This window comes from Euphorbia lathyris, chromosome 5 (assembly GCF_963576675.1).
Source record: "Euphorbia lathyris chromosome 5, ddEupLath1.1, whole genome shotgun sequence".
Lineage (NCBI taxonomy): Eukaryota > Viridiplantae > Streptophyta > Magnoliopsida > Malpighiales > Euphorbiaceae > Euphorbia > Euphorbia lathyris.
The window spans coordinates 59,519,947-59,547,711 of NC_088914.1; the positions used below are offsets into that span (position 1 = coordinate 59,519,947).

The 27,765-nt window shown below is 36.4% G+C and overlaps 1 protein-coding gene across 2 annotated transcripts; it reads right to left on the minus strand.

The window, feature by feature from the left end:
- Positions 1-1,262: 1,262 nt before the first annotated feature.
- LOC136228900 (asparagine synthetase [glutamine-hydrolyzing] 3) lies at positions 1,263-27,691 on the minus strand. 2 transcript variants are annotated; one of them, XM_066017393.1, is made up of 15 exons: positions 27,496-27,690; positions 27,109-27,247; positions 26,704-26,799; positions 26,187-26,328; positions 25,238-25,333; positions 24,643-24,737; positions 22,548-22,709; positions 19,476-19,556; positions 19,154-19,375; positions 18,902-19,036; positions 16,943-17,023; positions 16,749-16,835; positions 2,088-2,195; positions 1,756-2,012; positions 1,263-1,625 (listed from the first exon to the last, which is right to left on the minus strand). In XM_066017393.1, the coding sequence occupies exons 1-14, from the start codon at positions 27,573-27,575 to the stop codon at positions 1,779-1,781; spliced, it is 1,758 nt and encodes a 585-aa protein (XP_065873465.1). In that variant the 5' UTR covers positions 27,576-27,690; the 3' UTR covers positions 1,263-1,625; positions 1,756-1,778. The 2 variants fall into 2 exon arrangements, with proteins under 2 accessions (XP_065873465.1, XP_065873466.1); XM_066017394.1 differs by lacking the exons at positions 1,263-1,625; positions 1,756-2,012; positions 2,088-2,195 and adding an exon at positions 9,489-9,930 and having other exon boundaries at positions 27,496-27,691.
- Positions 27,692-27,765: the final 74 nt, after the last annotated feature.

Consider the following 27,765-nt stretch of genomic DNA (forward strand, 5'->3'; position numbering starts at 1 on the left):
TCATTTTGGCTAACCAATTTTGTTGGTCCATCGTAACCACTCGCTGTTGCGAAAGGTGTCGTAAACGCTTATGATCAGTAAAGACAGTAAACGATCGACAAGAGCATTCGTTAGGACTTATTTTAGAATGAAGGATCAAGGAGTGTTGAAATACTTGTTAGGAATGGAAGTTTTTTACAATTATAATGGAATCTATCTTAAAGGAAATATTGGGGGTACCAGGGTTGCACAGATAAAATCCAAAAAGCATCCAAGGGCCAGTGTAATGGCTTTGAGACCCTAAACGAATCATGAAATAATTATTCCCCAAATCAATCATGTAAAAAATGCCTTCCGGTTTCCATAGTCACATAATTTGAAATTGTAAACTACAATAGCCTATGCTACTGCCCATCAAACGCAAAATAACAATAGTTTTCATGTTACCTACAACGAGATTATGAGCCCTCGACCAAAGTGAAATCTTAGGGATCTTTCCACTCTTATCAATAATGACATCCCCTTCCTCGGGGTAGGGAAGTGGCTCATGTACTACCTCCACCTCCCCATCAACTGTACATTAGTTGCTGCATAGGGCAGGCCGTCCCCAGAGGAAAATAAGAGAATTGGAGAGGGTAGGCCAATACTCAGACTCCCAGTAGTTGGGAGTATAGCTCGAAAACCAGAGAAAGAAAAACAAAACCCATGCTTTCTCTTTCTTCGAAGGAAACAAAAACAGAAGACGTTACCGTTCAGAAGAGAAACGAGAGGGGCCTAACTTCAACTCAAAATCCAAACATCAAACACCCCGACATCAGCTTTTAAAAACGAAACCCTGCCAAAATGAGCAGCAATCCTCTGGCGTTGTTCTTGATTTGCCTTCCAGGGCTGCGGACGATAGGAACTCGCAGTTCCTTTTTTCTTTCAACTCGTTTTTATTGTAGGCTTGTAGCTATCTTCGTTGTTGTTTTTTTGGACTTTTCTTGTTCTACTCCTACACTCCTAAATACTTGTTACTTGTTTGATTTGAACATCTCCAGATTATCATGATTAATTATAAGATACACCAATATTGAATAGTTAATAAAAATACATACCTAGACCTAATCAAAAAGTTAGGGTCGTTTGTTGATTTTTACCAATATTTCACATAGAACTTAATGCGTATTCTATTTAATTGCTTATAATTAAATTGGCTTGATGCACAGGAAAAAAAAAAAAGAGATTAATTTAAGAACCCAACCTCGATACTAATCTATTTACAACTAAAAATAGCATAATCATCATAGGAAGTCTAATTTATTTACATTTCTAGTTTAGCTCATGTTTTATAAATACCTGCATCATTATCATTCTAACACTCGTTCTCTCTCTCTGCTTTTAAAATGCTGCATGATTAGAATGGAACAAGTGCAACCTTAAGCTAAGTTTGGCCCTAGTTGTCTAATAATCAACATGTTGAATGTCCAAAACAGGAAAAAGCATGAGAAAAGAAAATCAACAAAGTCGGAACATTAACTAAATTTTATTATTCTTAGGGAGCTACTAAGCAAAAGAAACTTACAAAACATACACTACAAACATTTGCAACAAGCTCTTAGACTACTGATGTAAATCTCAACTTCACAATCCTTCGTCACAAGAACCTGTCACAAAATCAGAAATACAATGATATTTCGAGAATTGAAGATCATTATAACTATCATAATTTGATAAAATAAGCAAGAGAATAATAATACTTGTTCCTTAGAACAAGGTAAGAATGAAAAAGAGTACCTCTGTCATCGGCGGCAACTTCTCTATACAACTGCAGTAGTCTTCTCTACAAACCCTTCTAGTAATGTCTGAGGGGAAGCATTCATCAGATTGGCTGTGTTGGTGCTCGCTGTTTCCTCGTATGAAGCTTCATGAACTCCAAGGGCAGCACGGCCAGAAGGGTCCAGATTTTTTGACCATGCTGCATCCCATTCCACTGCTTTCGCTGTACTGCACGCAACACTTGGACCCCCAGGAACCGTCAACCTTGCAGCATTCTGAAATTGAAAAGCAATGTTACACCTCTAGACAGATAGCAATTACAGATTATAAGCTCACGAACAATGTTATACCTTAGGAAAAAATTTCTCAAAAATGGTTCTGTAGTAATAAGCCTCTTTAGTTGTAGGAGTATTTTCTGGGTAAATAAAGCTTGCGTTCATCAACATTGCATCTGTAACCTGTCCATTCACACCAGTAACAATTAGCTTCTCATATTCAAATAAGCTTGAAAAAGCGTAGTAACTATATACAGTGGCGAATACAGGATTGTTCGGTTGGAGGGGCCGATTACACGTGGTGTTAAAAAAAAAAGATTTGCTAAATTGAACTTGTTCAAAAAAAATTCTTATATATACCTGTTATAATCAGAGTGGTCAAGAACCAATGTAAAACTTTTCAAAATTAAGCTATATTGTGTTTAAGAATCTTAACATGTAAAAAAAGTTATGTCTAATAGAAAAAATCGGATTTAGGGAGGGTTAATAAGCCAAAAAAAAAATAGAAAATTGGATTTAAGAATGGCTTAACAGGCCAAAAAATTTAGAATGTTGGATTTCGAGAGGGTCTAACAGGCCAAAAAAATTGGAATTCTTGATTTAGAGAGGGCCTAACATGAAAAAAAAAATTTGGAATTTTGGATTTAAAAACAGGACTTTGTGCCAATTTTGGGGTGCTAATTAGCAGCCGATCTAAATTTCTTGGAAACAAGGGAGCCGGAACCACCACAGCCTCAAATTTTGTGGAGAGAGGGGCTGAAACTACTCATGGTCATGGTGATTCCGGCGGCGGGCCCAGGCCCCTCCTTGTCTCCGCCCCTGACTATATAACATAATCATTTAGAAAGAAAGCAGCATGAGGAAACCACTGAAGCATGATTGAGATTAAAAATCAACAAAGGAAACCTTCCACAAACTTAAGGGTTGTTCAAACATGGGTTGGGTGGGTTACAATTGGATTTTTCCCCAGCCCATATAAGGATACTACTTTATGGATTGGATGGGTTATGTAGGGTTTATATGAGTTGGAATAATTTCTTTTGGATGGGTTATAGTGGCTTGAAACTTGTTTTGTTTCCTTTACTATTTTTCTTATATTTTCTTTCTTTCTTCCATTTTCTATTTTATTTTTTTTTTAATTCAAAATAGTGTAGGTTAAATTGACATTATGTATACAACAACTATCAGCTGATTCAAATAGACCTAAGCTTCAAAGAATCACACTCCTGATGGTACTATAGATTGGTAATATGATATGTAGGTTAAAAAAAAAACAGAATTCGGTTATATGCAAAAAATGAAACTAGTTATATTATAAAAGAAAATGTCAGAATACAAAAAATGCAAAACTAACACCTTGGTCGAAATTGTTATCACTCTAAAGTTTTACGAATAATAACCTACCTCCATCGTAGCAAATATTAAAATTGTCATTCATAATTTATTACTGTAAGGTTTCACGAAAATGTAACAGAGTAATATTTTTATTTTAAAAATTAATTGCTTTATTACTCATGTTTAGACCTGGGCATGGGCCGGCGAGCCCGCCCGGCCTGCCCAGGCCCATTTAGCCGGGCTTGGACACATGAAAATGCTGTCAGGCCCGGCCCGGTCCAAGCACGTATAAGCCCGCCAAAAACTGCGTGGGCTTGGGTTTTACTACTTTTACATCGGGCCCGGCCCGGCCCGATATACTATTTTATATATATATATATATATATAAAAATTATAAATTATATTATAGAAATATAAATTATAATATATTTTTATAAACATAAATTATATTATGATAAATATAAATACTTAAAGTTTAATTGCTTTTTGGATTTAATTAGTAATTTTATGACTTCAATTTTTTTTTAATATATAGATGGGCTTGGACGGGCAGGCTTGGGATTCAGATAAGTTAGAGAATGAGTGGAACACCATTAACCAATATGAAATTCGCCAAAAGAATTAACCCTTGGATTTGACATAAGATATAATATGGATTTTTTTTTTTGACAAATATTGTTAAATGAAGGAAAAGTATCTTAATCCCTTTGTATAAGAACAAAGGCGATGCCCAAGATTGTGCCAACTATCGGGGAATCAAATTAATGAGTCACACTATGAAACTTTGGGAGCGAGTGATCGAACAAAGGCTAAGGAGGACGGTGAAGATCTCGGAAAACCAGTTTGGCTTTATGCCGGGAAGATCAACTCTGGAAGTCATCCATCTAATGAGACAATTAATGGTTTTCATTGACTTGGAGAAAACATATGATAAGGTACCAAGGGAAGTACTTTGGTGGGCCTTGCTAAGGAAAGGCATTTCGCGGAAATATATTGACATCATAAAGGACATGTATGAGGGAGCATGCACGAGTGTACGTACTAGTGTTGGGAAGACTGAAGAGTTTCCTATTACGATTGGAGTGCATCAAGGTTTCGCACTAAGCCCATTTCTTTTTGCCATCGTTATGGATGAACTAACAAGTTCACTTCAAAATAGTATACCATGGTGCATGCTGTTTGCAGATGATATTGTGTTGGTTGATGAGACGAAAGAATGAGTGGAGAGGAAGTTGGAACTATGGAGACAAACTCTAGAATCTAGAGGCTTTAAGTTGAGCCGAAGTAAGACAGAATATTTAGAGTGTAAGTTTAGCGGCCATAGGAGTAGGGAGGCAGGGACAATCACCCTAGATGGGAGAGTTGTTCAGGCCTCGGATTGCTTCCGGTATTTAGGATCTATTATCCAAACGGATGGAGAAGTAGATGGAGATGTTGCTCATAGGATTAAAGCTGGTTGGTCGAAGTGGAAGAGTGCTACGGGTTTCCTTTGTGACCCCGGCATGCCTAATAGATTGAAGGGAAAATTCTACCGGACGGCAATTAGACCAGCATTGTTATATGGTACGGAGTGTTGGCAGTGAAACACTGCCACATCCATAAGATGTCGGTGGCGGAGATGCGTATGTTGAGATGGATGTGTGGTCATACGAGAAAGGATCGGGTGAGTAATGAAATAATTAGGACAAAAGTATGGGTCACATCTATTGAGAATTAAATGAGAGAAAACCGACTAAGGTGGTTTGGCCATGTGAGACGTAGAGCGCTTGATGCGCCGGTTAGGAGAACCGAAGAGTGGCAAAGGGATGTAATGGTGAGGGGTAGGGGAAGACCTAAGCAAACTTGAAGGAGGGTGATCGAGAGTGATACGAGTTTACTGGGAATTGAGGAAAATATGGTAGTGGATAGGACGGAGGAGTGGAGGGAGCGAATTTGTGTGGCTGACATGACTTGATTTCACGGTTTTATATGATGGTTCATGTTAGCCGACGCCGAATCATTTCGAGACTAAGGCTTTGTTGTTGTTGTTGTTGTATTGTTAAATGAATTAGCTTTTTGATACTTTCCGTTCTATAATATTTGACTTTCTAAAGATTTTTTTTTGTTCCACAACACATGACGTTTTGATTCAATCCATATACATAAATTGATTTTTACCAAATATACTTCTATTTAAGTTGTCTTTTTATTTTGGGAATAGTTAAAAATTAATTAATGGATATAACTAATATAAAGATAACAAAATCTTTTTAGATTTCTTAATTCTTATGCCTTAACCTTAAATTAAAACAAAATAAAATTACTAGTTATTCATTCAAAAAAAAATTACTAGTTATTGGATAACCATTTTTGTAACAATGTAGTTTATGGTATAAATTGAATTTTTCACATTAAAATACAACAACAACAAAGCTTTAGTCCCGAAATGATTCAGGGTCGGTTAACAAGAACTGTCATACGAAACCGTGAAATCAAATCGTGTCAGTGACATAAATTCTCTCATTCTACTCCGTCCTATCTACTACCATATTTTCCTTAATCCTCTCCTTCTACTCCGTCCTATCTACTACCATATTTTCCTTAATCCCCAATGAACTCGTATTACTCTCAATCACCCTCTTCCAAATTTGCTTAGGTCTTCCTCTACCCTTCACCATTGCATCCCTTTGCCACTCTTCAATCCTTCTAACCAGCACATCAAGCGCTCTTCGTCTTACATGGTCAACCCATCTTAGTCAGTTTTCCCTCATTTTATTCTCAAAAAATGTAAACCCTACTTTTGTCTTAATTATTTCAGTACTCACCCGATCCTTTCTCGTATGGCCACACATCCATCGCAACATACGCATCATCGCCACCGACATCTTATGCATGTGATATGACAATGTTTCAATGTCCAACACTCCGTACCATATAACAATGCAAGTCTAATTTTCGTGCGGTAGAATTTTTCCTTCAATCTATTAGGCATGCCAAGAAGCAAAGGAAACTCGTAGCACTCTTCCACTTCGACCAACCAGATTTAATCCTATGAGCAACATCTCCATCCACTTCTCCATCCGTTTGAATAATATACACTAAATAACGGAAATAATCCAAGCCCTGGACAACCCTCCCATCCAGGGTGAGTGCCCCTGCCTCCCTACTTTTATCGCCGCTAAACTTACACTCCAAATATTCTGTCTTACTTCGGCTCAACTTAAAGCCTCTAGATTCCAAAGTTTGTCTCCATAGTTCCAACTTCCTCTCCACGTCTTCTTTCGTCTCATCAACCAACATAATATCATCTGCAAACAACATGCACCATGGTATACCGTCTTAAAGTGAACTCGTTAATTCATCCATAACGACGGCAAAAAGAAATTGGCTAAGTGTGGAACCTTGATGCACTCCAGTCGTAATAGGGAGCTCTTCAGTCTTCCCAACACTGATACGTACACTCGTGCACGCTCCCTCATACATGTCCTTTATGACGTCAATATATTTCCGCGAAATGTCTTTCCTTATTAAGGCCCACCAAAGTACTTCCCTTGGTACCTTATCATATGCCTTCTCCAAATCAATGAAAACCATATGCAAGTCTTTCTTCTTATTTCGATAGTGCTCCATTAGTTGTCTCATTAGATGGATGACCTCCATAGTTGATCTTCCCGGTATAAAGTCAAATTGGTTTTCCGAGATCTTCACCCTCCTCCTTAGCCTTTGTTTGATCACTCGCTGCCAAAATTTCATAGTGTGATTCATTAATTTGATTCCTCGATAGTTGGCACAATCTTGGACATCGTCTTTGTTCTTATACAAAGGGATTAAGGTACTTTTCCTCCATTCCGATGGCATCTTATTGTTTCTCCAAATCTTGTTGAAGAAAGTCGTCAACCATTCGATTCCTCTCTCTCCCAAACATCTCCAAATCTCAATAGGAATGTCATCAGGTCCTACTGCTTTCTTCAATTTTATCTTTTTTAATGTCATTTGACTTTACCCTTTTGAATTCTCTACATGCAGTCACGATTTATCATATCGTGAGGAATACTTATATCTCCAACATCTTGTCCGCGATCTCCATTAAATAAGTCATCAAAATAGGATATCCATCGTTCATTGATATCATTATCTCCAACCAGGACTCTTTGGTATAGATCCTTCACACATTTAACTTTTCCGAGATCTCTCGTCTTCCTATCTCTCATACGGGCAATTCTATATATGTCTTTTTCCCCTTCTTTCGTATCCAATCTTGTATACAGATCCCGATTCACCTTTGCTCTGGCATCTCGTATGACCTTCTTTGCTTCCCTTTAAACCTCTTTATACTTTTCGTAGTTCACATCACCCCTATATTTCCCTAATATTTTATAGACCTAATACACAAATAACCCCCTGAACTTGTCCAAATGTTGCAACTGCCCCCCTGAACTTTCAATTGTAACAACTTACCCCTCAAACTTGTCCAATTGTAAAACATAACCCTTCAAACTTGTCCAATTGTAAAACATAACCTTAAATTGCTGACATGGACTGCAATTGAAGAAACACGTGAAATACAAAAGTTGCAACGCTCGTGGAGTGTGATAATCAGATCTCTGGCGTGATACGAATCCGGGGAAACGTTTTTACGGTTGCTTCAAGTACGAGGTAAAAAAATTCCAATTTTGGGGTTATGTTTTACAATTGGACAAGTTTAAGGGGGGTAAGTTGTTACAATTGAAAATTGGAGGGGGCAGTTGCAACATTTGGACAAGTTTAGGGGGTTATTTGTGTATTAGGCCTATTTTATAATATTCTCACTTACTCTTTATTGCTTGTTGTACTTCTTCGGTCCACCAAGATGTGTCCTTACCCGGTGGCATGCTACTTTTAGATTCCCCTAGAACTTCCTTCGCTACTTCCTTTATATTATGCTCCATCTTAGTCCACACTGAATCTATATCTAAATCCAAGTTACAAGACCAAATATCTTTTGTGGCCATCTTATCCACAAATTTTTGTTAGTTCTCCTCTTGCAGTTTCCACCACTTAATCTTAGTCTCCACTTGTAGTATTCGTTTTCTCATACATCTCCTACTTCAAAAATTGAGCACCACTACTCTATGTTGACTTGTCGTACTCTCACCAGGAATCACCTTATAATCAATATAACTCTTTCTCCAAGCACTCCTTACTAGGAAGAAGTCAATTTGGCTCGCATTACCGCCACTACGATAAGTCACTAAGTGGGAGGTTCTTTTCATAAACCAAGTGTTCCTGATACTCAAGTTATAGGCCGATGTGAATTCTAGAGTAGCATTTCCTGCTTCATTCCTATCTCCCAAACCTCCATGAACACTCTCAAATCTATCTCGCCTAGAACCCACATGTCCATTGAGGTCACCACCCAGTATCATCTTCTCATCCCTAGGAACATGTTGCACCATTTCCTCCAAGTCCTCCCAAAAAGCTTGTCTTGTAAAGGCATTAATCCTATTTGTGGCGCATATGCACTTAAGACAATCACAACCTCATCCCATATCACAAGCTTAATACTCATAATTCAATCGCTCTTTCTATACACCGTTACTACATCATAAATATACTTCCGATCAATAAGAATAGCTACTCCATTTCTACCCTTATCCTTTCCTGAGTACCAAAGCTTATAACCTCAAGGAGCTATCTCTATGGCCTTGGCTCCAACCCACTTGGTATCTTGTAGGCACATTATATTTATTCTCCTTCTCTTCATAACATCTACAATTTCAACTAATCTTGCTGTCAAAGAGCGCCTATGTTCCATGTCCCAAAGCGTAACCTACTACCCCTACCATTACCGTTACTGTGGACTAGTTTATTTACCTGCACGCTTCCATCATGCGGGTACCCTTGCACGTTTGACACCACCCATGAGCACCGAGGTGGTGCGTTGCTTCGGCGCGACAACCTAGCAACCTTTGCACATTTTTCACTACACCCGGGTCTATGGACTGCAGCGCATCGCTGAGTAGCGAACGCCCCCCACGATATTCATATTTTTGTTCATGTCCATAAGATGTGGCTAAGTTTTACGTTGGCCGCCACAACCCTCCTCCTTTGTCCGAGCTTGGGACCAAGTGAAATAAATGAGAAGAAACAGCTACCTACTTCATTTGAGTGTATAGGAATTCATTATATAAACGATAAAACTTTGTAAAAGAACTGTAAATACAGAAACAGATGAAAGAATGAGAAAGCTAGAAACAAGAAGATGTTTTTAACGAGAGAAAATATGAAATGGCGGAAAGAGAAAGAGAGGAGCTTGAATTGCAACACTTTCCCATCAGAAGTAGTGTAACATAATCTAATCTGTTTTTGTTTTGAGTGCTCGATTTTCCAATGAAGATATAAAAGATTTTCCTAACATCAACAGCAGAAACTTCATGCTTCTTACTTCTCTGTAAATATTTAAAAACAACTTGGTAAAAATTCAGCTCGAGGAACCATATCTGAGACAGCTGGTAGCCAACTGTTTTTCTTGTAATTCAAGCTCCTCTCTTTCACTTTCTGTCATTTCATATTTTCTCTCGGTAAAACCATCATCTTGTTTCTAGCTTTCTCCTCTCATCTCTTTCTGCATTTAAAAAAAAAAAAAAAACTGTAGAAAGGAAACAAACAAAAAAATCACCACATAAAGCACATTCTAGATTTCCCCTTGTAACAAGAAGATGGTTTTACCAAGAGAAATTTTGAAATACAGAAAGAGAAGGAGAAAGCTAGAAACAAGAAGATGGTTATAAAGAGAGAAAATATGAAAAGGCGGAAAGAGAAAGAGAGGAGTTTGAATTGCAAGAAAAACAGTTGGCTACCTGCTGCCTTAGATATGGTTCCTGGAGTTGCTAAGATGCTATTATTAAATATTTACAGAGAAGTAAGAAGCATGAAGTTTCTGTCGTTGATGTTAGGAAAGTCTTTTACATCTTCATTGGAAAATCGAGTACTCAAAACAAGAATAGATTAGATTATGTTACACCACTTCTGATAGAAAAGTGTACTATCCTCTTCCTCGAGTCTGTTTGATTTTGAATGAACTAAACAGACTCGACGAAGAGAATAGCACACTTTCCCATCAAGAGAAGTCTAACGTAATTTAATCTATTCTGGTTTTCAGTACTCGATTTTCCAATGAAGATGTAAAAGATTTTCCTAACATCAACGACAGAAACTTCATGCTTCATACTTCTCTGTAAATATTTAATAACAGCATCTTGGAAAAAATTCAGCTCCAGGAACCATATCTGAGGTAGCAGGTAGCAAACTATTTTTCTTGCAATTCAAACTTCACTCTTTCTCTTTCCGCCTTTTCATATTTTCTCTCGGTAAAACCATCTTCTTGTTTCTAGCTTTCTCCTTCTCTCATCTCTTTCTCTTTCTGTATTTCATATTTTTCTGTGGTGACTTTTTTGTTTGTTTCCTTTCTATGGTCTTTTTGTTTACCAAGGTCTATCATTTATATAATGAATTCCTATGTATTCAAATAGAGTAGGTAACGGTTTTTTTATCACTTATTTCACTCTAAATAATCGGTTTATATATCCAATGTAAAATGAATTTATTATTCTCTCTTAATTTTGTCTTTATTCTAATGTGAAAAATGCAACTTATACCATAAACTACATTATTACAAAAATGGTTATCCAATAACTAGTAATTTTACTTTAAAGAAAAAATAACTAGTAATTAAAAAAAAAAAAACTGTAGAAAGGAAACAAACAAAAAGGTCACCACAGAAAGCACATTCTAACTTTCCCCTTATAACAAGATGGTTTTTGGCTACCTCAGATACGGTTTCTGGAGCTGAATTTTTGCCAAGATGCTGTTACTAAATATTTACAGAGAAGTAAGAAGCATGAAATTTTTGTCGTTGGTGTTAGGAAAATCTTTTACATCTTCATTGGAAAATCGAGTACTCAAAACAAGAACAGATTAGATTACGTTACACCACTTCTGATAGGAAAGTGTACCATCCTCTTCATCGGGTCTGTTTGATTTTGAGTGAACTAAACAGACTCGACAAAGAGAATAGCACACTTTCCCATCTAGAGAAGTCTAACGTAATCTAATCTGTTTCTTGTTTTGGGTACTCAATTTTCCAATGGAGATGTAAAAGATTTTCCTAACATCAACAACAGAAACTTCATGCTTCTTACTTCTCTATAAATATTTAATATCAGCATCTTGGCAAAAATTCAGCTACAGGAACCATAAACCATATCTGAGGCAGCAGGTAGCGAACTAGAAGATGGTTTTAACGAGAAAATATGAAAAGGTAGAAAGAGAAAGAGAGGAGTTTGAATTGCAAGAAAAATAGTTGGCCACTTACTGCCTCGTACCGAGCAGAATTTTTGCCAAGATGTTAAGAAGCATGAAGTTTCTGTCGTTGATGTTAGAAAAATCTTTTACATCTTCATTGGAAAATCGAGCACTCAAAACAAGAACAGATTACATTACAGTACTCGATTTTCCAATGAAGATGTAAAAGATTTTCGTAACATCAACAACAGAAATTTCATGCCTGTAAATATTTAATGGCAAAAATTCAGCTCCAGAACCATATCAGAGAGGAGACAACAGGTAGCCAACTGTTTTTCTTGCAATTCAAGCACCTATTTTTCTCTTTCTTGTTTTTAACTTTCTCCTTCTCTCATCTCTCTTTCTGTATTTCATATTTTCTCTCAATAAAACCATCTCTTGTTAAAGGGGAAAGCTAGAATATGCTTTCCATGGTGACTTTTTTGTTTGCTTCCTTCCTCCGATCTTTTTTTTTACCAAGGTCTATCGTCTATATAATGAATTCCTATATAGTCAAATGAAGTAGGTAACGGATTTTTTATCACTTATTTCACTCCCTAAATAACCGTTTCTATATCCAATGTAAAATAAATTTATTATTCTGTCTTAATTTTTTGTCATTATTCTAATCATCTAATGTGAAAAATGCAATTTATACCATAAACTACATTTTTGTATGGTTATACAATAACTAGCAATTTTACTTTAAAAAAAAGTAACTAGTAATTTTTTAAAAATCAACTATTATTTTTAACATTTGAAAATCATATATAGTACATTGATTTCTGTTAATCAACTCATTAAATTTTTTAGCTCTGTCTTTGACTGTAACAATCTTAAATACGGTTGACAATTTTAATATTTACTCTTATGGAGGTAGGTTATTATTAGTAAAACCATAGAGTGATAACAATTTCGACCGAGGTGTTAGTTTTGCATTTTGTCTTATGACATTTTCTATTATAACTAGTTTCATTTTTTTTATAATAGTTTTATTTTTTATATATAACCAAATTCTTTTTTTTTTTACCTACACATCATATTACCTATCTAATAATTATATTTATATATTTACAACAAAGTCTTATTAATGAAGCTTCTCTGGAGAATGTGGCAATGCCCCTCCTCTCTTTGGGTGCGCCTTCTCTGTGGTAAGTATCGGAAAGACAAAATCTTTGGGGGCCCTAAGGAGAGAGTGGTCAATTGTTCCTTCCTCTGGAAAGGGCTTAGCGCCGTGTTTGCTGAGTTCTGCTTGGGGGTTGGTTTGGAGGTGGGTAATGGTAAGACCATCAGTTTCTGGTATGATACCTGGATTGGTGATAAACCGTTATTAGATGTGTGTAGCTCCCCCCCGCCTAGTGATATCCGTAACTGGAGGATTGCCGATGTGGTGGACTGGATCTGGTCTAAGTTTGATACCTTCTTTAGCCTGGAGACTCTCCTTAGAATTCGGGGAGTGAAGGTTAGTAATCAAGAAGAAGACATGGATAGGCATTGTTGGGCCCTGACTAATAATGGAGTTTATTCTTGCAAATCTGCCTTTGAAGCTTTTACCCTCATCAGGTCAGATCCTCCCTCAGATACTTGGAAATCCATTTGGCAAGCTCAGGAGCTTGCAGTAGATGCAGAGGCCAGGATGAAACTTTGTGCCATACTCTTAGGGATTGCTCTAAGAGTAAAGAGGTTTGGAAGAAAATTCTCCCACACCACATTCTCTCTTCCTTCCTGGCCCACTCTGAGAATGACTGGTTCTCTGATGGTATTAAGGGAAAACTGCTGACTAACATGGAGCATGGTGACATTTTCTTTGCTATCATCTGTCACCAAATTTGGAAGTGGAGAAACGAGGAGATTTTTGGTAACAAAACTGTTTTTATTCCTAACTTAGCTGAGTTCTTCTCGAAAAAACTCTCTATTATTATTGAGAGTTTCAAAGGGTATTCCCTAGCCAGATCTACCCAGAAAAAAGAGGTCCATCTCGTTGGATGGAGCAGGCCGAGAGATGGGGTTGTGAAGTTGAATACGGATGGCTCCTGCCTTATCAATGGTAAGATTGCTGCCGGAGGTGTTCTTAGAGATGCGGGGGGCGCCTGGCTTTCTGGGTTCACCCAGAATCTGGGGTTGGGCTCTTCCTTCTCTGCGGAGCTTTGGGGTATTCTCTCTGGTATCAAGCTTGCTAAAAGCCTGGGTGTTAAGAAGTTATCTGTGGAGTCTGATAACATGGAGGCCATCAAAATGATTTCTGATAATCATGTTATTTGTCTTAATAGCCGCAACCTTATCAAAGCTATTAAAAGGCTTTGCTCGTCTTTTGATTTCTTAAAGTTCACTCACATTTTTAGAGAGCAGAACCGAGTTGCGGATCGCTTGGCTGTGGCTGGCCACGAGGGGATGTTAGGTGTTACTACCCTTTCTGATCCCCCTATCTTTCTCTCTTCTCTTCTTTTAGAGGATAGGATTGGGGTTAGCTTTCCTAGGCTAATCCCAGGTTAGTTGTTCTTTGTTTGTTTGTTTTCCTTTCCTGTTTCTACCCAAAAAAAAAAAAAAAAAAAAGTTAACAAAGAAAAATTAACGTTTCATTCGATTTAAATATGTGAAACCAAAATTCACTGTAGTAATATGCTAAACTTTGTTTTCAAGTACCATAAGGAGTGTGATTCTTTGAAGCTTAGGTCCTTTGAAGCTGATAGTTGTTGTAATTACTGTTAACTATTAGTTGTTAGCCAGGGGGACATTTTTCCTCCAAAGCATAAACGTGGGTGGGGCGGGGGTTATTATCCCTGAACGGGGTGCACACAAAAATCCAAAAATCGAAAAACCAAACCAAAACCGAACTGAAGGCAAGGTTAACCGAAACCGGCGGACTAGTGTATGGTTTTTAATTTTAAAAAATAGTGGTTAATAGTTACGGTTACAGTTTTGGTATTCTAAAAACCGCGGTTAAGCAAAACTGACCGAATATCAATTAAATATTATAAAAATATAAAAATATATTTATTTATATGGGTAAACAATTATTTAGTCCTTACATAATCAGTCTACTATTTAATTGTAAGGTTTCTAAATTTTTTCACTTTCAATGGTTTAGTCCTTCTATCAAATATTAAGATTAAATGAGATGAAAATACGGAAATAACCCTCAGTTTATTTGTATTGTCTCTTTAATTTCAATTTATACAGCTTCCTTTTTCTTTTATGTTCCTGGATATAGAAACAAAGACAAGATTTTATTACTTGTTTTCCAAAAATTTGTAGCCAGAAGTTTTATTAGGGGCAATTTTGCCTTTTATAAATTTATTTTTATCTGTTGAATTGTTCTTTAACATATTTGTAGACGAAAATCTTATACATAGACCAAACAATTTAACGGAATCAAAACTGAGGAATCATATAATTATTTTAAAGAAGCCAGGGACTGATTAGTGTACTATGTAAAACTATAAGGGTTAAATAATTAGTGTGTTATGTAAAACCACACAAACACAATGCACGCACATCTCCCTCTCCGCAGTTAATTTCTTCAACTCGCCCCGTCGACCCACTCACAAATTCTTTTATTATTATTTTTTTATTTACTAATGGTTAGAAACCGAAATAAAAGGTTAACCGACCAAAATAATTGGTTAACCGATTAATGGTTAACTGAATATAGTGGACTAGTGTATGGTTAGTGTTTTTAAAAACACGATCAAATGGTTAACCGACCAAATTAACCTTAATGGACTGGTGACCACGTGCACCCGTACTCCGAACCATGGGGATCCCCCTGCCTCAACGGATAAATCCCTGTGGATATCCCAAAAAAAATTCTGCCAGAATCCCAAATTTATGAATTTTTATTTTCATTTTCAATAAGAGAAGCCAAAAACCGGAACTTCCATGACAAAAAAAAAATTCAACCGCAGTAATATAAATTTGAAGACTTTCCATAGAAATTTAAACTTTATAGCATTATTTTTTGCACCAGTCAGACAAAAACCATTGAGCTCAATTAACTTCAGGTTAGACCCATTTTATGAAATTTCTAATTTGAATTTTGACTTAGTAGTCCTAAATTTACGAAATAGAATTTGTGAACTTAAAATACTGAAGTGTGATAGATTAGATTACTGAGAAAAGGACAAAGCTAGTTAGATTACCAGTGGTTATAAACTGGTACTGATATTACCAGTGGTTATAAATTAGATTATTGAGAAAAGGACAAAGCTAGTTAGATTAGCAGTGGTTATAAACTGGTACTAGTATATAAACCAGTAATATAAGTTACTAGTTTATATGAGTTTGCCTATGGCCAAACTCCCCCTCTTACATATAGGGGTAATGAAAATTTGAACTTTTTTTGGACCGGGATTCCCTGTCACCTGTGGGGACCCGTGCCGGTAGGGGTGAGGGCGAAAAAATCCTTGAATTTTTTTTATTTTATTCCCCGAAACTGTCCCTGCAAGGCTTGGAAGCGGAGTGGGAGATACTTGAACTTCATTCTACAGACAAATCTCAAATAATGAAAAATAATAACAAATTATAGGGACAAGTATCAAATTTGATCCAAACATTTTTTAGATTTTGTATTATTTTGTGTTATTTTCAATTTTTTCTCATTTTAAGTTTTTCTGGTTTTTTTGTAGCTTTTCTATTTCTTGTTAGCTTTTCATTTTTTTTCATTTCCATTTGTTTTCATTTCTAGAATTTTCTGTTTTTTATTTTCCAATTTTAGGTTTTTCCCGGTTTTTTCTTCATTCTCCCCGATTTTTCAATTTTTTTCGTTTTTGAATTTTCTACTTTTCTTTTGTTTTATCAATTCTCCATTTTTACAATTTTCATTTTTTCAATTTAAAAAATATATAAAAAATCAAATTATGAATGAAAGCATTTTTTTTAAATTCAATTGAGAGAAATAAAAAAAACAAAGTGAAAATAAAGAGAATTAGATGGGTTGCTAGATTTGTGATAAATCATAGAATATAAGATTGATAACCCATTCAATCCATCTAACCCATTGTAACCCATAAACAGTACCTTTCATGGGTTGAATGGGTTAAAATTTGGTGGGTTATAATAACCCACCCAATTTTGAACACCCCTAACTTCGTGGATACGTACTTGTTTGTTTGCATGATCCTTCAGACCGTCAATCCAGCTGTACCCAACTCCATCACTGAATTGTTCCTTCTGCCTGTACAATATGTGCTGAAATGCACAAAAAAGAAACGGATTAATTTAAGTTGTCCAAAACATGCTACGATGTATAATATGGTTGGAAAACCAGTAGAAATGTTGCATGAGGAGGAAGTTACCTTCGGAAGATATGGGTTCTTCTCATCATCAAAGGCATTGCGTAAGACCCACTTCTCTATCCTTCCAAGATCACGATTGATCTACAAGGAAATCGAAGTATATATAGTTATATAATAAGAGCCATTAAATGCCTATTTTTCTGAAGTATCTTTTCCAGTATTCATGAACTAGCAGTAAGACTTGGGCATAATCTAACAAACAAAAATCAAACATCAAATTTCCGTCGACATTCTAGGTGGAAATAAAATTGAATTAAGGGTCAATTTGGCCTCTGAAATTGGCAAACAGGTTCAGTTTACCCAAATCGAAGTTTAGGTATCAATTCAGCCCTGAAGTTGGCAATATTTGACAAATTAGCCCAAATACAATCAATTTCAATACCTAAAAGTTTGTCTAATTTTGGCTATTTGTCAAATATTGCTAACTTTAGGACTGAATTGATACCTAAACTTCGATTTAGACTAAACTGAGCCTGTCTGCCAACTTTGGAGGGCAAATTGACACTTAATTCAAATAAAATTACTCAAACGCCATATTATGTAGGAGCTGACAACACTAGAACGTTCCAATTAGATTCCAGCATGCCTGACTTTTAAAGCGAGCACCTTCAATAGAATAGCTCTCATGTTCTGAATTTCTTATTAGAATACCAAACTACAAATATAAGCAAGCCATGGAAGGACAATGAATCATATTATTTAAGCATTGACATAAAAAATGAGATAATGTATAAATTACGGATAAGATTTTATACTATTTGGAAACAGTTGCATATGCCCAAATGTTTAAACCATGGTTTCGAGAGTCTACTGTTGGAACATCAGAAATAATTACTTAGGTCTGGATTTTACTTGAGCACGTCCTCCTATATGACTAGGTTATATAGTGGTGGCAATGTTACATACAGCCCTCGACCATAACATGGACCCAAGACGAAAATGCAGGTTAGTTTTTATTGAATAGGTTTTGGGTTGAATTAGGGTTGACTTGATAGTGACAACTTTTTGGGTTGGGATAGAGTTTACCTGATAACCTGAAAATGATATGAATATTTACAATTATTACTATATCCTTCCATATTTTTACAAAATACTCTTGTTATAGTCCATGAAAATAGAGAAATCCATGGGATAACATGTAGATTAAGAGAATACGTCGATATATTTTTATTTAGGAGCAATATATATATATATATATACATATACATATATATATATATATATATATATATATATATATACAAGTAGCTCCTGATATTGCTCCTACAATCAAGAAGACATATTGACCCTACCAGCAGCCTAAGCGGATATATATATATATGTATATATATACAAGTAGCTCCTGATATTACTCCTACAATCAAGAAGACATATTGACCCTACCAGCAGCCTAAGCGGCCCTTCAACAGCCTTAGGCATGTTATTCATTAGCCTAAGCGACCCTTCAACAGCCTTAGGCATGTTATTCATTAATTACATTGACTTGTTATGTAACAACTCTTAACAGAGGTAATAAAATTGCATATAACTAATGAAGAGGACACAAACTCAACACAGAATTAGCGGATTAGGGGTTTGTTAAATAGGTTTTTGTCAAATTTAGGGTCGGGTCAAGTTGATCTACTGATCTGAAAATGACATGAATATTTAAAATTGTTACTATGTCCTCCCATATTTTTACACGACATCAACCCGACACAAAATTATTGGGTTGGCCTGATAATGATACTAAATTTTTTGGTTCAGGCAGGTTAGGATTGGTTCCTTGGACACGAACCCCAGATTCGACATGATACGAACACGGCCCATTTACAAGGTGTCACCCCTACTTATATTACTTTATGTGTTTTGTTCTACTGGAGTCCATAAGGTTTAAATCATATAATAGAGCAGTTTCTCTAGAGTTGAACATCAAAACATATAAAATATAAAGTAAGCCAAGTTTCAATATGGTTTTACCATTTTCCATTCAGGATCTATGCTCATTGCAGTGTCGATAAACTCTTTGTCTAAAAAGGGAACACGAGCTTCAAGACCCCATGCTGAAGTTGATTTATTGGCCCGTAAGCAGTCATAAAGATGAAGAGCTTTGATCTGTTAAATTAACAAAGGTGCAATCAAGACTTTAAGCAGTCTATACAGAGTAAAGCATATTGAATACACGAGTGACTACATGCTATTGCACAAATAAACAAGAAAATTGAACACTACCTTTCGGCATGTCTCTTGGTGGAACTCTTCCTTGTTAGGTGCCTTGTGGAAATACAAATAACCTCCAAATATTTCATCTGAACCCTCCCCAGAGATTACCATCTTAACACCTAAGGACTTGATTTTTCGAGACATAAGAAACATGGGAGTGCTAGCTCTAATAGTAGTCACATCATATGTTTCGATATGGTAAATCACTTCTTCAAGAGCATCAATTCCTTCCTGAAAGGTATTAAGATTTTTTTTTTTTTTAAATCACCAGAAATCAATGTCATGAATCTACCCTCTTGTTTATCAGTTAAAAAAGGTAGCCAGCTGTTACCTGAACAGTGAAGTGAAACTCATGGTGACGAGTTTGGAGATAGTCAGCTACCTCCCTTCCAGCTTTCAGATCAGGAGAGCCCTAAATGGCAGACAAGCAAAAGAAAAATGAATAAATTTGAAGGAATCCAGCATGACAAGCCCATAGAATAATATTCAGGAAGATCAATAACAAGGCATAAGGTTGCCGCAACATTCTTTCTCACTCCCTCACAGACTATTACAAAATGTTGATGTAAATAGTTAATCATTACAAACAGTTGGTACATGTAAATATAGGTCTAACCAATCCCAAAAGGTAACTCAAAGGGGAGGATTGCCTCATATATATATAAGAAGCTATATATACTTAACACCCACCTCATTCTCAGAGCCAAGGAGTGGATTGAAATACAAGGCTCTGGTACCATGTAAACATAGGCCTAACTCACCTCAAAAGATACCTCAAAGAGGGAGTATTACCTCACATATATAACGAACCACAACAACAACAAAGCCTTAGTCCCGAAATGATTCGGGGTCGGCTAAAATTAACCGTCATACGAAACCGTGAAATGAAGTCGTGTCAGTGACATAAATTCTCTCCTTCCACTCCGTCCTATCCACTACCATATTTTCCTCAATCCCCAATAAACTCATATCACTCTCAATCACCCTCTTCCAAATCTGCTTAGGCTTTCCCCTATCCCTCACCATTGCATCCCTTTGCCACTCTTCAATCCTTCTAACCGGCGCATCAAGCGCTCTTCGTCTTACATGGCCACAATTCATCGCAACATACGCATCTTCGCCACCGACATCTTATGAATGTGACAGTGTTTCACTGCCCAACACTCTATACCATATAACAATACAGGTCTAATCTAATTGTCGTGCAGTAGGATTTTCCCTTCAATCTATTAGGCATGTCGGGTCGCAAAGGAAACTCGTAGCACTCTTCCACTTTGACCAATCATATTTAATCCTATGAGCAACATCTCCATCCACTTCTCCATCCGTTTGAATAATAGACCCTAAATAACGGAAGCAATCCGAGCCCTGGACAACCCTCCAATCCCTCTCATCCAGGGTGATTGTCCCAGCCTCCCTACTTCTGTCACCGCTAAACTTACACTCCAAATATCCCGTCTTACTTCGGCTCAACTTAAAGCCTCTAGATTCCAAAGTTTGTCTCCATAGGTCCAACTTCCTCTCCACGCCTTCTTTCGTCTCATCAACCTGCAAACAACATGCACCATGGTATACCGTCTTGAAGTGAACTCGTTAATTCATCCATAACGGCGGCAAAAAGAAATGGGCTAAGTGCGGAACCTTGATGCACTCCAATCGTAATAGGAAACTCTTCAGTCTTCCCCACACTGTACGTACACTCGTGCACGCTCCCTCATACATGTCCTTTATGATGTCAATATATTTCCGCGAAATGTCTTTCCTTATTAAGGCCCACCAAAGTACTTCCTTTGGTACCTTTTCATATGTCTTCTCCAAGTCAATGAAAACCATATGCATATCTTTCTTCTTATTTTGATAGTGCTCCATTAATTGTCTCAGTAGATGGATGGCCTCCATAGTTAATCTTCCCGGCATAAAGCCAAATCGGTTTTCCGAGATCTTCACCCTCCTCCTTAGCCTTTGTTCGATCCCTCGCTCCAGAGTTTCATAGTGTGACTCATTAGTTTGATTCCTCGATAGTTGGCACAATCTTGGACATCGCCATTGTTCTTATACAAAGGGGTTAGGGTACTTTTCCTCCATTATGATGGCATCTTATTGCTTCTCCAAATCTTATTGAAGAAAGTCGTCTATCATTCAATCCCTCACTCTCTCAAACATCTCCAAATCTCAAGTCCTACTGCTTTCTTCATTCTCATCTTTTTTTAATGCCATTTTGACTTCACCCTTTTGAATTCTCCGCATGCAGTCACGATTTATCATATCGTGAAGGATACTTATATCTCCAACATCTTGTTCGCGATCTCCATTAAATAAGTCATCAAAATAGGACCTCCATCGTTCCTTGATATCCTTATCTCCAACCAGGACTCTTTGGTCCACATCCTTCACACATTTAACTTTTCCAAGATCTCGCGTCTTCCTATCTCTCATACAGGCAATACTATATATGTCTCTTTCCCCTTCCTTCGTATCCAATCTTGTATACACATCCCGATTCACCTTTGCTCTGGCATCTCGTATGACCTTCTTTGCTTCTCTTTTGGCCTCTTTATACTTTTCGTAGTTCTCATCACGTCAGCATTTCCCCAATATTTTATGGTATTCTCGCTTACTCTTTATTGCTTGTCACACTTCTTCGGTCCACCAAGATGTGTCCTTACCCGATGGCATGCTACCTATAGATTCCCCTAGAACTTCCTTCGCTACTTCCTTTATACTATGCTCCATCTTAGTCTACACTGAATTTATATCTAAATCCATGTTACAAGACCAAATATCTTTTGTGGCCATCTTATCCACAAAGACAAACACTCACATTCTATCTCTAGCAATACTTGGTCCCACCCTAAGTTGTCTATTTGCCCCGCCCCCTCTTTCCCTTTCTCCACTACAGTTCCTATATCATGATGTGTAATAATAACACTTAAGACCATCACAAGACCATTTTGGCATGATTTAGAACAATTCCCCATTATTCTAATTGGGGAAAACATCGTTTAGAGCGCTAAAGTTCCAATATGTGTGCAGGTCAAATATGGAAATCTTATTACTCTAGTTACTCTGTTATTTGAATTGATACTAGAGACCACAAAACAGTGTAATGGATCAATAGACAAGTCAATTTAATCACCTTCAAATTCAATTTTAAGAATAAGTAAATGCACAGTAGAGAGGTCAAATACCAATGACCACGTCAACATCCTTATCATGTAGATAGTCGATCAATTAAGTAAAAGATTTACAAACATGAGAGAGAACATGACATGCTAGACTTTACCTATCCAACATTCCTGGACATCTCACCTTAGACATTAACAAATATATTAATAGAATCAAGACCAAAATATTATGACAGTGAAATAGAAGGTAAGGATAAGATTAGAGTTGGAGTGAAGACCTTCAAACCAATGCAGAAGGTGTGTAATTGTGATCCCCACTGGAGAGCAGCTTCTGAATCAGCCAATTGACGGGAAGTCACAGCAGCAACAAGTGACGAGTCTAGTCCTCCAGATAAAAGTACACCAAAAGGTACATCTGTCATAAGTCTCTTCACCACAGCCTGCACGGAATTGGAAAGAAGAAAGTTTTTACCAAGTTATAATCTTAATCATAATAGGCATTAGAATGAAATCATAGAAATAGGCAGCGATTGATCACTTACCGGTGTAATCAGATAAGATAACAATAAAATTTAGTTAAAGAAACAGCAGAAATCACTAAATCAATGAGCTAGAATTTTTTTTTTTTTTCCCTTTTTCTGAACTCTCCAAAATGGAACTTTTAAATGACCAGATAGGGTGAGGGCATGAAACTTTTTGCAAAACAAAAATCTGTTTTTCATGAAGCTGAATTTAAAAAGGAAACTTTGTTCAAAACGCTAGGAGTCCTAGAGCCTAGCCGGATGAACAAAGACTATGAAAATGAGAAAAAGAAAGATAAAAAATCTAATTATCAATATTTCATACTACTGTCACTAATACTATATTAGTAGTTCAGGCACAATTTATGATGAATCAAAAGACACACTTGTAACCACACAAACAAAGACAACCACAAAAACATAATAACATTAAACATAAAAAACACCAAGTTAAGTGTTGACAAGAGAGACTAAGATACTAGGACTGCAGCAGACCTCTGCTGGTTTCCTGTGTCGCACTGCAGAAGGAGCTCCTCTCCTTTACGAGCTCTTACTCTTCTTCCTTTCTATTTTTAGTCTCTTCTTATTCTTTTTTACTTAATCAACAGTTTAGATTCAAGTTTCCTAAATAGGATAAGTAGTTGAGATTAATCAACCTTTTATTTTTAATGAGAGCAGTAAAAAGAATTAAAAACCTAATCATTAATCAAAACTCAGAAGAGGCACGCTTTCGGAGAGCCTGTGAAGCCCAGACAACGCGCACAAGACGAGAGTCTTTTAAACAGAGCCTTGCCTACGACTTATTAGGCGCAGGACCTTGAGCATCGCCTGAGGCGGGCCCGAAGGGCGCCTTTAACAACTATGGAGGAAAGGGCTACACCTTACTTACAAATTCTCCATTCAATGTTCATACAAAGAACAGAAGAGACAAGGAGAAAATGAAATAAATAAATAAAACCACGAAGAAGATAAATCTTTTTCTTTCTTTTTTTATTTAACTAGTAGTCAAATTGTGCCAACCCAAGTGAGAAACAAGTTTTTTTTTTTAAATACTACTCCCTCCATTCTCAAATAAGTGTCGTTTTAGAGTTTTTCACACAAATTAAGAAATACAATTAATATGCACTTAAATTAATAAATTTACATGGATTAACTAAATAAAAATTCTCTCTCCTATAATGGTTGGAGAAAAAACTTTGAAAGCTTAAAAAACACATAAATCAAGACAAGATTTAAATGCTTAGACCAAAAAACTATACTAAATTTTATTGAAAAACGAAAACGACACTTAAAAAAGAATAAAAACAATTATCTAAATCGACACTTATTTGAGAATGGAGGGAGTAATAAATAAAGGCAGCAAAAACTTCCAAGCCATACAAGAAACAGTACTTGCAGTTTGAGAAATTTGTCATAAGCATAACTAATTAACGTCCATCCCATGCTGAATGGCCTAGTCATTGTATATAAACCAGTTGGCAAAAAAATGCAAAAACACTAATCATGATCATCTCTCCTTAAGCATGGAAAATAAAAAAAAAATTGCCCTCAAAAGCTCTCCTATTTATTTCCTTTTCACTCATCCAAGCAGAACCTAGAGCTATTAAATCACCCTAGTTCACTGCTACAACACCATGGATTGAACTAGTGACATGGCAGTGTCTAAGATTATTGGAACATATAAAAGGTGCATGGTCACATGTTAGGCCTTTTTTTTATCTTTTCTGTTGAACATATTCGTTGTGAAAGATGGATCCTACATACCCCTCATTATAGGGTGCGCAGTTTTAGGATTGTGTAAAGACATGATAACAAATGAAAACAAAAATCAGAAAGAGAGTTCGCAGCAGACCTTCTCAAAGGCCTCCCGTAGAACCAGGGGATCATATGGAGTTGAAGGTATTTGCTCTGAATACCATGGTGGGTTATACCATCTTCTAAGACTACCTGCACGGACATCAGACAAAGGCTGATAACAGCAATTTCATGTATAAATTAAGTGGAGATTAAAAGAATCTAGAAGCCGAAGAAATGCAATACTCTAAAACAGCATAGTCCCATCTTAACGCTACAAGGGATTTTTACTCTGATATGACATGAAAGAATAGAAATTCCCAAAGCCTTTCCAATTTAAACTTTCCTATCCTAGAGCATGATAGAAGGAACAAGGAATTTAACATGCATATTTTGCTCTATATATGACATTTTTCACCGATTTTTCCTTGTAATTTAATTATGATACAACTCAATCTATAATCAATTACATGAAAACAGGGGACAACTTTAAAAAAGAAGCCTAAATGTAAAGCAGTAAAAGGAAGTTCTTTTACCAAAATAAAATGTAAATTTCACAAATGCCTCGAACAGATCTATGAGTGAGGACCAAGCTATAATAGGACTCTTTAGTTAAACAGCAAGCGAAGTATTGCAACTACCACATATTTTACCTTGTTTGCTCGAATACAAGTGCCCAGGCGGGAAAGACATGAATCGTTCACAATCATCACTCAACGCTTTCATTTCTGAAGCAAACCATACTGACCCTGAAAAATAAAGAAGAGTTAAATTAGCACTGGAAACGCATGCATGTTTGCACATATTTATAAAATTGTGTCTACTAACTGAACCACTAAAATTGTGCAAAGATACCTGCAACTGGTTTTTCTAGAACTCAAGCCACAAAATCTTTGTTCTTCCCATTAAATATACCTCAACTTCTATTCAAACTACTGCATTTTTATCTTTTGTTCTCAAGTACAAATCCTGAATTCCCAATTATTCTAAAGCACGAGCACCATTGACTAAAATTTTCAATGAAGCAACATAATGATCAAAAATCATAGAATCTTCAATAAATAGAAGCTTTGTCCATTGCTACAATTAAAATATCATTGTGTTTATGAAGAGACATTCCAGGGCACCTAAATCTTGCCTTATATATGGATAATCCATATAATCTAATCAACCAAATGGTTTAAAGTGCTCAAAACGTCAAATAACATTTATATACATAGGGAATTGGAGAAATGGAAAAGAAAATGTAAACATTCATCTAAAGATAAAATAGACATTGATACTAAAATAGGAATAATGAACTAGCATTTTAATGGTCCTAACATCTCAAGGAATATAAAATATTAAAAATTTAGAGAAAGCAGAAAGCAAAAGAAGTAAAAGAAAATTCCGACTATGTCAACAATTATGAAACAAGGGAACTGTCCAGTTGGTGGATTAGTATCTCTTGTCACTATTACTTTCTCAATTCCATTTTATACCATACATTAAAGCTTAAATAGCACGCAAGAATATTGCAAAACGACAGAAATCTCCCTAGAGTTTCTTAGATTACCAATCAAAACAAGTATAAAGCACATTGAACAGGAGAACCACACGTACCATCGAGACCCCAACCCATATAAAGTGGAGTAATACCAATGGCATCCCGAGCTGCAATGAAACTTTTGTCACGGGTGTCAAGAAGGACAAAGGAGAACATGCCATCCAACATGTGCACAAAATTTTCTCCATATTCTTCATACTAGCAAAGATAAATAAAGTCAATGCTGGAGCAAAGAAAGGAGGAATTTATGAACAGAAGTAAGGGATAACACAATCCAAATTTTTATGGGGCAGCTAATAACATAAAAGGATATGAGAACATCTATGATTCAACTTCCTTCTCCCAAAGCTCTTACATTTTGCATAAATGCGACTCATTTCAAGAAGAAAAGAGGAAGTACATAAAAGCATGAAGTAATATAAATAAACATCCAATATGTAGCTTAGGCAGCTTGGATCTTACATATTAGGTTGTGCAGCTATGTCTAGGTTGCTTGTGTGATCCTAGGAGTGCATAATCATGCCAATAATATAAAATACACAACCTAATTTACATAAGTATTAAAGTACTTACAAGATGGGTAATCACTTCACAGTCACTACCAGTGCGGAATTTATGAGACTTCAACTGTTCCCGCAATTGCTTATGATTGTAAATCTCTCCGTTGACCTGAAAATTTAAGTTTTGCAAACCAAATTTTAGAAAAACTCCATATAATTCTATCCTTGAGCATTTATTCTGGAAATTTCAAGTATTTTTTTGGGGGCATGGCCATGTCTTCAAAATGACAACAATTTTTACAGAAAATATTTTCTCTCTGGCCTCTTTTGGATTGACTTGTAGTAACTTTTAATCAATCATATTATCTATTAACATATAATATGCATATAACATTCTTATCTCCTTCTATTCTCCCATGTTCTGAATACAACAGTAAGAATCAACTTAAGCCAATGCCGGACAAAGAGAGAAAAGTACCGTAACAATAACTGTCTTATCTTCATTATAAAGTGGCTGATCACCAGAAGTAGGATCCACAATAGCCAATCGTTGATGAGCAAGATAACAATCTTCATGGCAATGCAAGCCACTCCAATCGGGACCTCTATGCTGCAACCTATACTTATCCAAAATCAATACAATAGATAAGATTTCCAACTACTCGCTGTCAGATAAAACCAGTTATTCATGCGATGTTGTTACGATGTCAAAAAAAAATTGAACAGCAGAAATGAAATGCCAGAGAAATGGAAACGTAAGCCCCTATTACTGTCGACAAATCGAGCTTAATGCAAGGGAAATGAAGAAATGCTGAGTGATAGATGGAGAATACGAGTAATCAGTGAAAATGAAGAAATTCGCTACCTTCGAGACAGTTCAATAATACGGGAGCGTTTAGCTTGAGACTTGTCTAGGCAGCCTAAGACGGCGAGTATTCCACACATGGCTGATCGGAAGGAGGAAGGTGTCTCTGTATGAGTCAGTGCTTAGTCCCTCGGTATCTGTGGAAGGGGAGGAGCAGGAAGAAGCAGAAGAGAGCGAAAGAAGACAATGGAGGCTGCTGAATGGGATGAATTTTATTTTATATATTATTAAGATTCGATTATTAGAAAATAGTAGGTTATAAAATCACGA